Source organism: Bubalus kerabau, chromosome 5 (assembly GCF_029407905.1).
Source record: "Bubalus kerabau isolate K-KA32 ecotype Philippines breed swamp buffalo chromosome 5, PCC_UOA_SB_1v2, whole genome shotgun sequence".
Lineage (NCBI taxonomy): Eukaryota > Metazoa > Chordata > Mammalia > Artiodactyla > Bovidae > Bubalus > Bubalus kerabau.
The window spans coordinates 1,725,838-1,737,929 of NC_073628.1; the positions used below are offsets into that span (position 1 = coordinate 1,725,838).

Below are 12,092 nucleotides of genomic sequence, written 5' to 3' on the forward strand. Positions count from 1 at the left end.
TGTGCAGGAGACCCAGTCTGACCTTGTCCTGGCCCCAGGGGCCCAGGCGGCCATGGCAGCTGCTTTTCCCTCCCTCTGTGACCTCGTCCACACCAGGGGTGCAGAGGGCCTCCAGCCCTCCTGCTCAAAACCATATCACCCAGGCCCAGGGGCTGGTGGAAGAGACTCGGGTGGTGGTCCCTGGTCTCAGGGCTGGAACGGGTCTCAGGAGGCGGCAGGGAGACAGGCCCCTGCGGGGGACCGTGACCCACAGCCTTGCCCCTGTACAGCCTTCCCCCGAGCCCCCCAGCCTGCGTCACCCAGGGCATCCTGCACCAGGGCATACTGGGATGGCCCCACGCACCCCGAGACCCCAAAGGCCTCCTTGCCCTCTCTCTACAGTCTGTTGGCACCTGAGGGGGAGGGGGAGTGTCCAGGTGGTCCCCAGGGTCTCACCAGCTGGCAGGGCCTTGAGGGCAGCCCGGCGATGACTAGCCCACTTCCTAGCCCCAGCTGCCCCCTGCCAGGCCGCTCCAGGCACCCACATACCTCAGCTCCTGCGGGGCACCCCTGCCCGACCTGCACGCACAGGGCCGCCCGTGTGAGCCCACGGGCAGATCACTGATCATCCCAGCCCCCCGCCCCCTCCTCTTCCGGGTCCAGTGTCCGGCCCGCCACCTGCCTGCACAACCCTTGCCTTCCCCAAGGGGCGGGGCCTTCTGGAGGCCCTGGGGGGTGTTGATGCAGCCCCAGGGAGGGGGTGACAGGGTGAGAGCCTTCGGGGTACATGGAGGACTGCCCTGCCAGCCGGGCACCAGACTGGCCTCTGAGTGGTCTGCAGCCACGGGAGCCCAGGTGCCCAGCCCAAGGCCCAGCCACCCCAAGCCCCGGCCCGGGTGGTGCCTTCAGGAGAGGAGGAGATTGGTTTGGCCTGGGTGGCTGGCAGGCTGGCCAGACCTTGGTACAGCCAGGTCACCCGCTGACCTCCGGAGCCATGGCCGACCCGGGCAGCCCCAGGCTCTTAGGCGTGACTGGTGGTGGCCTGGGCAGGTGCCCCGTGGAGCCCAACTTGCGAGCAGGACCCCTGAAGACGGGAGCGCGCCACCTTGGAGGGCCCCACCTCGTGCACCCAGCACGTGTGGAGACAGCTCAGAAAAGCTGACGCAGTGAGAACAGAAAGGGGTCTCGGGCCGGGGCACCGCCCTCCTCGCGCCCTCCCTACGGGCACCCAGGACCCCAGGCCACACAGACGACGGCAGCAGGCTAGTCGAGGGTTTATTGGCATCAGGGGCAGGCCTAGTTACAGTAGTTCTCCAGCTGGTAGAGAGAGCACACGCTGGCACAGCACTGCTCCACGATGCCGCGCTTCTGCGGGGGCCCCTCCAGGCCGCCCGCGCCCGGGCCTCCGGCCAGCTCCAGCGCCCCCACTGCGGGTAGACGGTCAGGCAGCAGACACCCCCCTGCCCGCCCTGCCCGGCCTTGGAGCGGGACCCTGCCCAGGCGCCCTTTGCCCCCTCCCCCCACCAGCTCCCGCCAGCCCACCCGGGAAGGGACCCTCTCTCCAGGTGACGGGGCGTCTCCCATGGGCATCCCCCCATCACCACCAAGGGCTGCCCACCAAGACCCTCGGCCCCTGGATTGGCCTTACATCATCCGATACCCCCCAGAGCTGCCCTCATGGGAGGAGGCAAGGGGGCCCGGGTGAGAAGGCAGGGTGGAGGGGGTGAGGCCCCCTTGGGGGTCGTCCTGGCTTAGCCCCCAGGGAGCTGGTCACTTCCAGGATGTGAACAACAGGACATGGTTTTCCTTTTTAAAAATCTCTCCTGATTTTCCGCCAGGCGCCAGCGGGAGGCCAGGGTGGGGGCCAGGGGGACCAGGGGGAGCGGGGGCAGCGGGGGCTCACCCTGGGGGCCCTCCACCTCCCGGCGGGCCTTGGGTGTGTAGAAGAAGCCGCGCTCTCCGCACACCAGGTACAGCGCCTCCACCAGGTGGGAGCCACACAGGTGCTGGTTGACGAAGGCACGGGCCGGGGCGGGGGCCCAGAGCGCCAGCAGGGCCAGCAGGGGGACCAGGCGTGTCCACAGGGCCATGGCGGGGCTGCGAGGACCTGGGCGACAGCGGGGGCTGAGCCAGGGAGGGGTGCCCAGGACCCTCAGTCAGGGCCGTCCCCCAGCCCAGCACCCTCAACCAGGGCCCCCAGCCCAGCACCTTCAACCAGGGCCCCCAGTCCAGCACCCTCAACCAGGGCCCCCAACCCAGCCCCTCAACCAGAGCCCCCCAGACCCAGCACCTTCAACCAGGGCCCCCAGCCCAGCGCCCTCAGCCAGGGCCCCCCCACCGGGTGCTCCGAGAGAGCGCACATCCTCCTGCCTCTCAGGGGACCTGGGCCCCGACGCCCTGAGCCCCAGCGGGGCAGCCCCGGACCCAGGCGGATGCAGAGCCCACAGACGGACCTGCTTGCTGGCAGCCTCGAATGCAGCCGGTCCTGAGGGCGGGGGGCTGCCGCGGCCTGCCGGCTTTATAGCCCCTGAGCCTGCCACCTGGCCCGTCATCAGGGCCTCCAGGAGCGCGGCAGATGGCCCGGGGGCTGAGGCTGCAGTTTCCGGATCATTTCCCTGCTGCCGGGGCTGCGGGAACCTCTCCTTGGCCGTCAGCACCTCTCGGGGCCGTGGGGTCATTAGAGTCTTAATGAGGGGCCCGATCCACGCCAAGCTGTCCCCTCGCACCGCTGGGGGTGAAGTCCTCCGCCCGGCCCTGCCTGGGCCCATCGTCCACGTTAGTCCAGGCAGTGGGGCGAAAGGGGGACCCCTGCTGTGTCCCTGGGCTGCCCCCGAGCCCCGGTGATGGTCCAGGCCGTGGGGTGGGCAGCAGGTGTGTGTCTCCTTGGCCGCTGTCCCAGCCCCATGCGCCCACCCCAGCCACAGTGTCCCCGGCTTCCCAGGGGACACTGAGGGACTGAACTCAGGGACCCATGGCCGTGAGGCCCCTCAGGCTGGCCCCGATTCGGCCGCAGGGGCCCCCACCCGCCCGCCCAGCTGCCTTATAGGCCCCGCCCCTCTCCCTGGAGCCCCTGCCCATCTCTTCCCAGCTGGACCCTTTCTTTTTGATACGTATAACTTTATTTACTTATTTAGTGTTTGGCCATCCTGGGTCTTCGCGTCTCCAGTTGGAGAGGCGGGCCTGCTCCCCAGGGCACTGACTCAGTAGCTGTGGTGCATGGGCTTAGCTGCTCCGAGGAGTACAGGATCTTCCCAGGCCGGGGATCGAACTTGTGTCTCCTGCGCTGGCAGTCTTTACCACTGAGCCACCAGGGACGCCCCCAGGGCTGAGCCCGTCTGACGAGCCCACAACCCCATCACGTCCCTTGTCTGTCATTTGGGCTACTCCCCTGCGGTGCCCCCACCCCCCCCCGACGGCCCCTGGAGGAGGCCTGGACCCTGTTGGCTCCCCGACTCCAAGGAAGGGGCTGGGCCCTGCCTTCCCAGGACATCACAGTGTCTGGAAGCCCCCCTGCAGCCAGGCGAGATCCCGCGGCCTCTTCGAAAGGGGTGTGCCAGGCAGAGGCTGGATGTGGGAAGACCCAGGGGGAGGGCAAAGCCCAGGGCCCAGCGGGGCAGGAGGGAGGGGAGCCAGCCATCAGCCCTTCCCCCGGGGTCTCAGTGGGGCACGTCACCCCAGGAGTGACCCCACTGGGGGCTGCACAGGCTGTGGGACAGGACTACAGAAGGGCTGGTCACAAACCAGGTACTTGAGGCGCGGCTGGAAGGACAGACTCCCGGGGAGGATGAGAGGGGAGGGCATTGCCTGGAAGGTAACGCGGGAGTTCCTGGGATTAACATCCCCAGAGCTTTGAGCCAGGGTCCTGGCAGTGGGTGGGGGCAATGGCAGGGGGACCAGAGGGAGTAAGAGGCCTTGGAAGACAGGCTGGTGTCTGCCTTGTGCAGGAAAAGTAAGGAGCCAACCGCCTCCCGGGAAGCCCCAGGCTGCTGGCTCCAAGGGCCAGTCCTGGAGGAAAAGCTGGAGGTTCTAGCTGGAGGCCGTGTCCAGGCCCGGCAAGTGAACAGAGCTCAGAATCCAGCACCCGCCCGCCTTTTGCTGGGTGACTAAGGCCCGGAGAGGTCCCCCGGAGCCAGCCCAGTGGAGCTCCCTGCTGGCACGTCCTTTGTGGGGGCCATTCCCAGGTCCCGCTTTGGGGGGGGGGTGGGGTACGAGGATTAGAGGGCCCAGCCTGCAGCTCTAGCTTGGAGACCAGAGCTGTGAGCCCTGCCCCTGGAACCCAGACCAGCCCCCACCTCCAGGCTGTCACCCCATGGAGACAGGACAGCTCAGCCCGACTCCCGCAGCCCTCCGCGGGTCCTCTGGATGAGCAGGTGACCCTGGGCTGCCTGGAGGAGGCGGGCAGCGGGGGAGCTTCTGAGTGGGGCTGGGGCAGTGTGTGGGGGGCCCAGGGCTGTGCGCTGAGCCCGTGGCACGGACACAGACCCCAGGCAGGCACTCAGGGATGAGTCTCTCTTTTATTGAGGTTGCAAGCGGGCAGCACAGCACAGGGGGAGCAGGCAGGACAAGGACGCCAACACGCAGCTGGCAAGCGCTGGGCAGGTGCCCTCTGGCAGGGGGTTCTCTGAGGGCTCTTGGGGTGCCCTGTGAACCAGCCCCTCATGTGGGCAGGGCCTGGGCAGGCGGGGGCAGGCCGGGAGCCCCAGGCCGGCCCACTGGGGCCCGCAGGTGGCACCCCGCGTCTAGCTGATGGCGTTCAGAGCGTGGGCCAGGGCCTGCATCTCATCCTGGACGCCGTCCAGGGCACGCCGGATGGCGTGGGGACTGTCCAGCACGTCGATGGCCAGTGTGTACGGGTCAAACTTCACAGAGAAGGGGCGCTGGATGCGGGAGGCGTAGCTCCTGTGGGGCGGAGGGGCAGCCGGCAGGGATCCTCAGTCACCAGTGGGGCGGGGCCGGAGGGCGAGGGCCCGTCTCCTCCATCACAGCAGGTTCAGAGACCCCAGGACTTTTCTGAGCCACTTGGGCCCCCCAAAGCTCGTTCTGTCCAGCCACCCAGACAAGTCTGGGGACCAAGACCTCCTGCGAGGGCTGGGGGCTATTTATGGTGGGGAGAACAGGCCTTTTCCAAGTGAACCTCTACCAGGCACTCCATCCCACCCTGCTCCTTCCCAAGAGAGACACAGCCAGGCCTCCTCCTCCAGGAAGGCTTCCAGACATGCGCTCTGGAGAGTCTATTACGTCCCTGTCCATAAGCGTGTGAGAGCCACACCTCCTTTACTTCATGCTCAATAGATCCTTGTGACAACGGGAGTCTGGCTGGAGAGAGGCCCCTCCTGAGGGTGATCGGGTGGGGTGTGTCGGGCTTTGCCCCCCTCCCCTGGGGAATGCTGGTCACTGCGCCCCCAGCCCAGGAAACTCCCTGCCCGTCAGGCTCCCCACCTGGGCCTCAGCCATCCCAGCAGCACTTCCCCTCTGTCCCCCCCACCACAGCCCCAGGTGCTCAGGGGGCAGGAGGCCAGGAAGGACCCATCTTACAAAGTCAGACACATCTGTCTTACGGAGTCAAACTTCACCTTCTGAAAGTCTGGCCTTGGCCTGGCCACCAACCCTGCGGGTCTCCCCTCCCCAGACTTATAGGGGGTCTCGCAGCGGGAGGGGTGCTGTAACTGAGATAAGCCCAGTTTTCTCCCCTGTGAAATGGGTCCGCAGGCCCGGCCTGCTGACTGGTTTGCCCAGTTTGGAGGTGCAGTGTTGGGGGGTGGTGTCTCGGCCCGGGAGCCCCGGCCCACCTGAGCTTGTCCTTGGCATCGCTGAAGCTCTCAGACACAAAGTAGACGGGCTGGTAGGTCTGGTCCTGGTAGGGCTGCACGGCCGCTGCATCAGGGTCGAAGGCCCGGATCTCGGGCTCCTCAGAAAGGGAGTGCTGGCGGGAGGCGGGGGGCCGGGCTCTCAGGACCCGAGGCGACTGGAGCCCCAGGGCCGGACTCACACCCGCCCGCCCCTTGGGGGTCCTCCCGAGGCCTGGGGACGGTGCGCATGGGAAGGGGTAGGGGCTGCTTCTTCCGTCCCCCAGTAGGCCAGCCCCCTGCTCAGCCTCCCGGGTGGCCTGAGTCCAGGAGGATGGCCAAGATGGCCCTGTCTGCCAGGACCTGGCCCAGCCCCTCCCTAGGGGGGGGCTCTCACCAGGAGCTCCCCGTAGGAGGACAGCAGCCCCGCTCCGTAGGCCTTCACTTCTCCATTCTGTTTGCACAGCCCAAACTCCACGGTGAACCAGTACAGCTGATGGGGTCGGCGGGAGACGCTGCGGTCAGCACAGCTGACCTGCTCACCAAGGCCCCAGCACCGCGCCCCCCCCCCTCCCCAGGCAGAGCTGAGCCAAGCTCCGGGGCGGTGGGGGGGTGGTCATGGCGCGAGAAGCGGAGACCTCAGTCTGCACAAGAGGGCCCGGCCTGAGCGCAGGGCCCTGCAGCGGACCCAACCCACCGTGGACAGCTTCTCAATTTCCTCATCCGACACTCCCAAGGATGCGAGCCCGATGTCCTGTGGAGGGGGAGCGGTGAGGGTGCTGGGGGTGTCTGTGCTTCCCCCGCCCTGGGTCTCCTGGAAGCTGCTAAGGTGAGAGAGCCTCCTGGGATCCGCGGGGGGCCCGGGGGACCACTCCCTGGCGTTCCTGGGAGATCCAGCAGGTGGCAGCATAAGACCCAGCCTGGGCCCTGGGACTGCGGGCTCCCGGGGAGGGCTCTTCCTGGACACTGTGCTGAGGTGGTCTCCCTGCGCCACCAGCCCTCTATTCCAGGACAACGCACGCCCCCTGAAGTCTCACGGCCCAGGTGGGCACTGTGTAGCCCCGGGAGGGTTGGCGGGGGGTGCCCATTGGTAGCCAGCCCCGCAGGTGACCGGGCTCCCGAGGCCCCAGGACACACCTGGGAAAACTGCGCGAAGGTCCGGTCGGCGAGCATGGGCACGTGCCCCAGCAGCTCGTGGCAGCAGTCCCTGTGTTGGGGGCGGAGAGTGGGTGGGGCTGGGGCCCCCAGGGCGGGCAGCCTGTCCCCCCAACCCCAGACTCGCCCTCCCGTCCTCCTCCGCAGGCCCGGGGGTGAGGGCTGGTCACTCACGGCTCGGGGGAGTGCATGGGCGAGGAGGCGTGGCGGATGTACTGGGTGCACTGGAACACGCGAAAAGCCAGGCTGGCCAGGAAGTCCCGCGCGGACAGCAGGCCGGCCACCGGCCGCAGCTGGAAGCCGGTCCTCTCTGCTGGGGCGGGGGCGGGCGGTCAGGGCGCGGGGTAGCGGGGAGGGGGCGGCGGGGGGCGTAGCCGGGCGCGGGGCGGGGGTGGGGTGGGGCGGAGGGCGTGGCCAGGCGCGGGCTGCCCGCCCCCGGGGGCCCCCGCGCGGGCACCGCACCCTTCAGGAAGCGGGAGACATCCTCCAGCTGCGGGATTCGGTCTTCGCGGTACCCGCAGAAGCGCTCCAGCAGCTCGAAGGCCTCCAGGTGCTCGCGGCAGGCGTGGGTGGGGTACAGGCCCCGCAGCGTGGAGTAGACCTCCTTCCTGCGGGCCAGGGGCTCAGGCCGGCGCCTGCTCCCGACCCTCCCTGTGTCCAGCAGCGCCCCCACCCCGTGGGCTCTGCTTTGCGCCCTGCAGGCCCCGGCAGCCTCACGCTGCAGGCCTCTCACTGGCCCATGAAGCCGGCCACTTGGTGCGGGTTTGGGGGGTTTGGGGGGAGCTGTGGGGGGTCCTGGGAAGTCCCTCCTCCACTCAGACTTAGTCTGTCCTCCTGGACGCCACTGCCTCCGACGGGGATTCTGTGGGTCTTGCCCTGAACCCTTGTCCCCACCCTGCCCCGCCTCTGCCACGGGGTCTCACCAGGTGGCTGTCTCCTCAGCTGTGTACTCCACGTGGGGAATGGGGTCGCCTCTGGGGAGGGGTCTGCGGTCAGTCCAGGCCCCTTCGGGGAGGACGTGTGGGGAGTGGACAGGAGGGGCCCAGGCTGAGCGCCCCGCCGGCCGTGTGGCTGAGGCACGCTGCTTAATCTCTCTGGGCCGAGGTTCCCCCGCTGCGACCACGGTGGCAGCAGAGGCGACGGTGTTCATGACCAGGACATCCCGCCCCTTCCCGAGGGGGTCTAGTGGGAGGCCCGAGGATGGGGTGTGGGTCCCAGAGGTCACACCCAAGGAGGGTCCTTACTGCTTGTACTGGAAGGCGATCTCGGCGATCAGCTTCCTGCGCTGGCGGTAAGCCTGGTCGGAGAAGCCCTGGCGGCACAGTGGACGCCGTCGGGGGCCGCCCCGCCGCGCCCCGCCCAGGCGCAGCTGGTGACCCCCGCAGGCACCGGCTGGGGGGTGGGGGTGGGGGGCTGCACCCAGCCAGGCCTCGCGGGGGCGGGGCGGCCCACAGACACGCCCTCCTCAGCCAGGCCCACGCCCACCGCCCATCCCTGGACGCCGGCTCACCGGGTGATCCAGGTCCAGGTCGGGGTCAAACTTGGTGACGAGGTGGTGGCACGTGTCCAGCTCGGACACTTTCCTCGGGAACCAGAGGACTTCGGGGGTTGCAGGGGGAGGCGGTGGGAGGTGGAAAGACAGGAGTGAGTGCTGGGCACACAGGGAGGGGATCCCTGGCCGCAGCCTCCCGCTCCATCTATGGGGGTGGGGACTGGATGTGACCCAGGCCCAGACAGCTGAGCAGGAGGCCGCCGACCCAGGCCAGCAGGGAGGGACCCCCGGCCATGCCCCGGTCCCTGCGGTTTCCCATCTCTGGGGCACGCGGCCCTACTGGGGGGCCGAGGGCCGCCTCACCCTTGCTCTCCCCGGCGGCGCGCACGTCTTCTGCCACGCGGCGCAGGGCACTCAGCAGGGCGGGCACCACTGGGCCGGGCACCTCACAGCGCACGAAGCACTCCAGGGGCGGGCTCCCCGCCCGCGGCGGCTGGGCCGGTCGGGTCTCCAGGTGGTGGAGGTGGGCTTCGAATGTCTTGGGGGCGAGGGGGTGAGAGAGGGACAGACAGAGACAGATGGACAGATGGAGACGGAGGAGGGGGCGCGTGTTGCAGCCCTGCCCCGCCCGGAACCCCAGCGGCCAGGAACACACAGACTACCTCCCAGACTCGGGCGACGCCCACTGCCCGGGCAGATCTCGCCTGGAAAACCGGGCTAATGCGCTTGTCTCAGGGGCCCCCAGACTCAGCGTTCTGGACGGGGCCTCTGTCTGCCGCCAGCCACCCCCAGGCAGCCTGACATCCCTCCCTGCTGGCCTCGTCCAGGCCCTGTCCAGACCCCCGCAGCTGAGGGTGGGCGCTGACCCTGCCGCGGCCTGGTCAGGGGGCTCTGGTGCCCGCCAAGCAGGGTGGGGGGGAGGGATGGTAGGAAGGGTCCCCTCCCCCACAGGTGGGTGGCGCCAGCAACCAGGGAGCCTCGGTCTCCAAGGCCCTCGGGCCACACGGCCACAAGGGAGCTTGAGCAGCTCTGCGGTCCTGTCTTCGGGCACCTGTGGGGGGAGCCAGTCCCTGGCCCCCGCCCGGCCTGCTGTGACTAGAGCAGCTCACGCCGTCGGCTGTGCCTCAGCCCCGCCCCGCCGGGGACAGGCCTCCCGCGGGCGTGGGGACCGGCCCTTCCTTCAGGACCCACGCCGCCCCCCACCCGGAGTGAGGTGGTGGGCGCGGGGTGGGCGGGGGGCCGGGCTCAGAGACCCCCCAGGCCGGGAGGGGCCCCTCTCCTCGAGGTCCCCACGGCCCCCGGCACCCCTCACCTCAAACACCTTGATAGCCCGGGTCAGCGCAGGGGGCTTGGTGGGCCGCAGGGCGAACAGCAGGGTCAGCACCGCCTTCCCGTCCCTCTCCACCAGGCTGCCCGACTCCGCGGACTCCGAGGATGAGGCTGCGGCCTCCGCCTTCTCCCGCTCCTTGCGTGCATCCTGGATGAGGCTCTGCCGCCTCCCGACGAAGCGTGGGGACTGTGGGGAGAGGCGCGCCAGCTGCCCCCGCCCTCGGCCTGCCCACAGCGCCGGGCTGGCTCCAGCACCTCCCCGCCTGGGGCTGGGGGCGAGGGCAGCCTCTGCGCCCACCTGACCGGGTCATGGGACGGGAGGCGGTGGGTCGGGAGCCGTCTGGTGCTGCCCCGGGGCCAGAGGACACAGCGTCCTGGGGTCTGGGATGACCCCTCCTCGTGGCCCCACCTCTAGTCCGGCCTGACAGCACCTTACCCGCCATCCGTCCCTGAGACCACGAGCCCCCGGGGTCGGTGTGTCTGCCTTCATCATTCCCTGAATGCAGAAGCGCCTCTGGGCTCACCACTTGGGGCTGAACTTCCAAGAAGGCCCTGGAGCCCTCGGGTCTCGGAACATGGCCGGGCCTGGGGGAGCCCTCCCCCCAGCCAACCTCGGGCAGGGTGTGGACAGAGTCAGGGGCCTCCATGGTGGGGGGCACCTCGCTGAGACCCCGAGAAGAGGGAACAACCCTCTACCCCATAGCAGGTCCCCTGAGACAGTGCCTGCAAATTAAATTTCCAGAACCCCACCCACGTTTTCATTAAAGCTCTGTAAACGAGCCGATCATCCCAGCCCATCCCTGAGAGTGAACTGGAGACCCTTCCTCCAGCCCGGGAAGCCCCCAGTCATGCAGTCTCAGAGAGGAGGCTGGCCCAGTGGGTCTTCCCAGCACAGGCTCCCTTGAATTCGGGGCTCCCGTGGGGTGGGCTGTGCCTTGGGGGCCATTCCTGGTGGTCACGGAGGCTCAGGGTTGCTGGAGACAGGAGGGGGATTTCAAGACTGGAGATTCCACGTGGGACACAGAACGTGTGGCAGATGGATGAGTGAATGATGGGTGGACAGGCGGACGGGCAGGTCATGGGTGGGAATGGCCCCTGAGCTCAGACTCCCTTCATCTCAGCAGAACGGGGGCTACACCCTGTTAGCCCACCGCCCCCACCCATGAGCCTCTGCCAGGCCTGGGACCCTGTCACAAACACACTGGGTCCGGCAGGACCCCCACAGAGATTCAACCACCTGGGTTCAGCACAGGACGCGTTCATAGCCAGGACTGGATGCCAGGCCTTGGCCCGGGGTGTCCGTGTGGACCCTGAGCCTGGGGCCACCCGCAGACTTTGGGGGTCACCCCTGGGCTTCGGGTTCATTCCGGCCCATGGGCACCAGCCTGCCCTCTTACCATGATGGCCTCAGCCTGCTTGGCGTCCAGCTCGGAGACGGCCCTGCGGAAGCTCTTGGCCTGCGGCGAGGCGGCGTTGGGGGTAGGCATGGTGCCGGCGAGGTCCGGGCTCTGTCTCCACAGCCCTCTGCCCGGCTGCCTTTATAGGCTGGGCTGACGTCAAAGCCCCCCCGGGTCCCCCACCTGCACCTCCTTCACGTCTCCCTCCTGCTGCTGCTGCCTGAGGGAGGCGGGGTGGGCGCGGAGCGCGGAGCCGCCGAGAAAGGGCTCTTTCCCATTAAATCTAATTGCATCCACTCTCACAGGCCCCCGGGCGGGTGGCCTGCCCACCTCTGAATCATCTGGGCTCCAGCAGGCGTGTTCTGCAGGGCGGGGTGCAGCCGGGCCCCTCAGCCTACCCCAAGCGGGTGACAGGCGGCTTCACGGGGAGGTGGTGTTCCGGACACCCCAGGGTGTCCGGCATACAGAACCCTGACCTTTGGTGGTCATCAGTCCAGATACGCAGGCTCAAACCACAGCTGTCTGGAGGCAATTTGCTTTTCTGGAAGATCCTTCACCCCACCACATTTCCCAGCGGGGTCCTGAGGTCTGTTTCTGTTCAGTGCCCTTGGCAGGAGCATTATCTGCCCCCACGCCAGCCCGCTGTGCCCGGACCCCCAGGCACACCCAGCAGGGCCCGGAATGTTCCAGCAGGGCCTGTCCTCCAGTGTGGAGGAGGGTGAGGGAGGCAGGGCCATGCAGTCTCTAATAACTGTCCCACTTGCCCCTTCACGGCCATCTCCCGGCCCCCCAGCCCACCTTTGGCCCCCCAGTGTCTCCCTAAGGCCCTCTGACTGCTTCTCCTGGGGGGCTCCCCACTTCGGGGACACCCCAGCCATGAGCAGCATGCTCTAGCCCCTCTGGCCCTTCTCGGGGGAGTCCCTGCACCACGAGGCTCCCGGGACAGCTGCCGTC

General features: G+C 68.5%; 2 protein-coding genes across 2 annotated transcripts; both read right to left on the reverse strand.

Annotated features, from left to right (window-relative positions):
* Window positions 1-1,275: 1,275 nt before the first annotated feature.
* Window positions 1,276-2,069, reverse strand: INS (insulin). Its single transcript, XM_055583281.1, has 2 exons — window positions 1,883-2,069; window positions 1,276-1,406 (listed from the first exon to the last, which is right to left on the reverse strand). Exons 1-2 carry the CDS (start codon window positions 2,067-2,069, stop codon window positions 1,276-1,278), a joined length of 318 nt encoding a protein of 105 aa, XP_055439256.1.
* A 2,437-nt stretch (window positions 2,070-4,506) lies between these two features.
* TH (tyrosine hydroxylase) lies at window positions 4,507-11,773 on the reverse strand. The gene is made up of 13 exons (XM_055583283.1): window positions 11,139-11,773; window positions 9,725-9,928; window positions 8,776-8,950; window positions 8,431-8,519; window positions 8,165-8,232; window positions 7,844-7,894; window positions 7,383-7,528; window positions 7,095-7,230; window positions 6,903-6,972; window positions 6,463-6,519; window positions 6,163-6,258; window positions 5,769-5,902; window positions 4,507-4,878 (listed from the first exon to the last, which is right to left on the reverse strand). Exons 1-13 carry the CDS (start codon window positions 11,226-11,228, stop codon window positions 4,719-4,721), a joined length of 1,476 nt encoding a protein of 491 aa, XP_055439258.1. The 5' UTR covers window positions 11,229-11,773; the 3' UTR covers window positions 4,507-4,718.
* Between the last annotated feature and the right edge of the window lie 319 nt (window positions 11,774-12,092).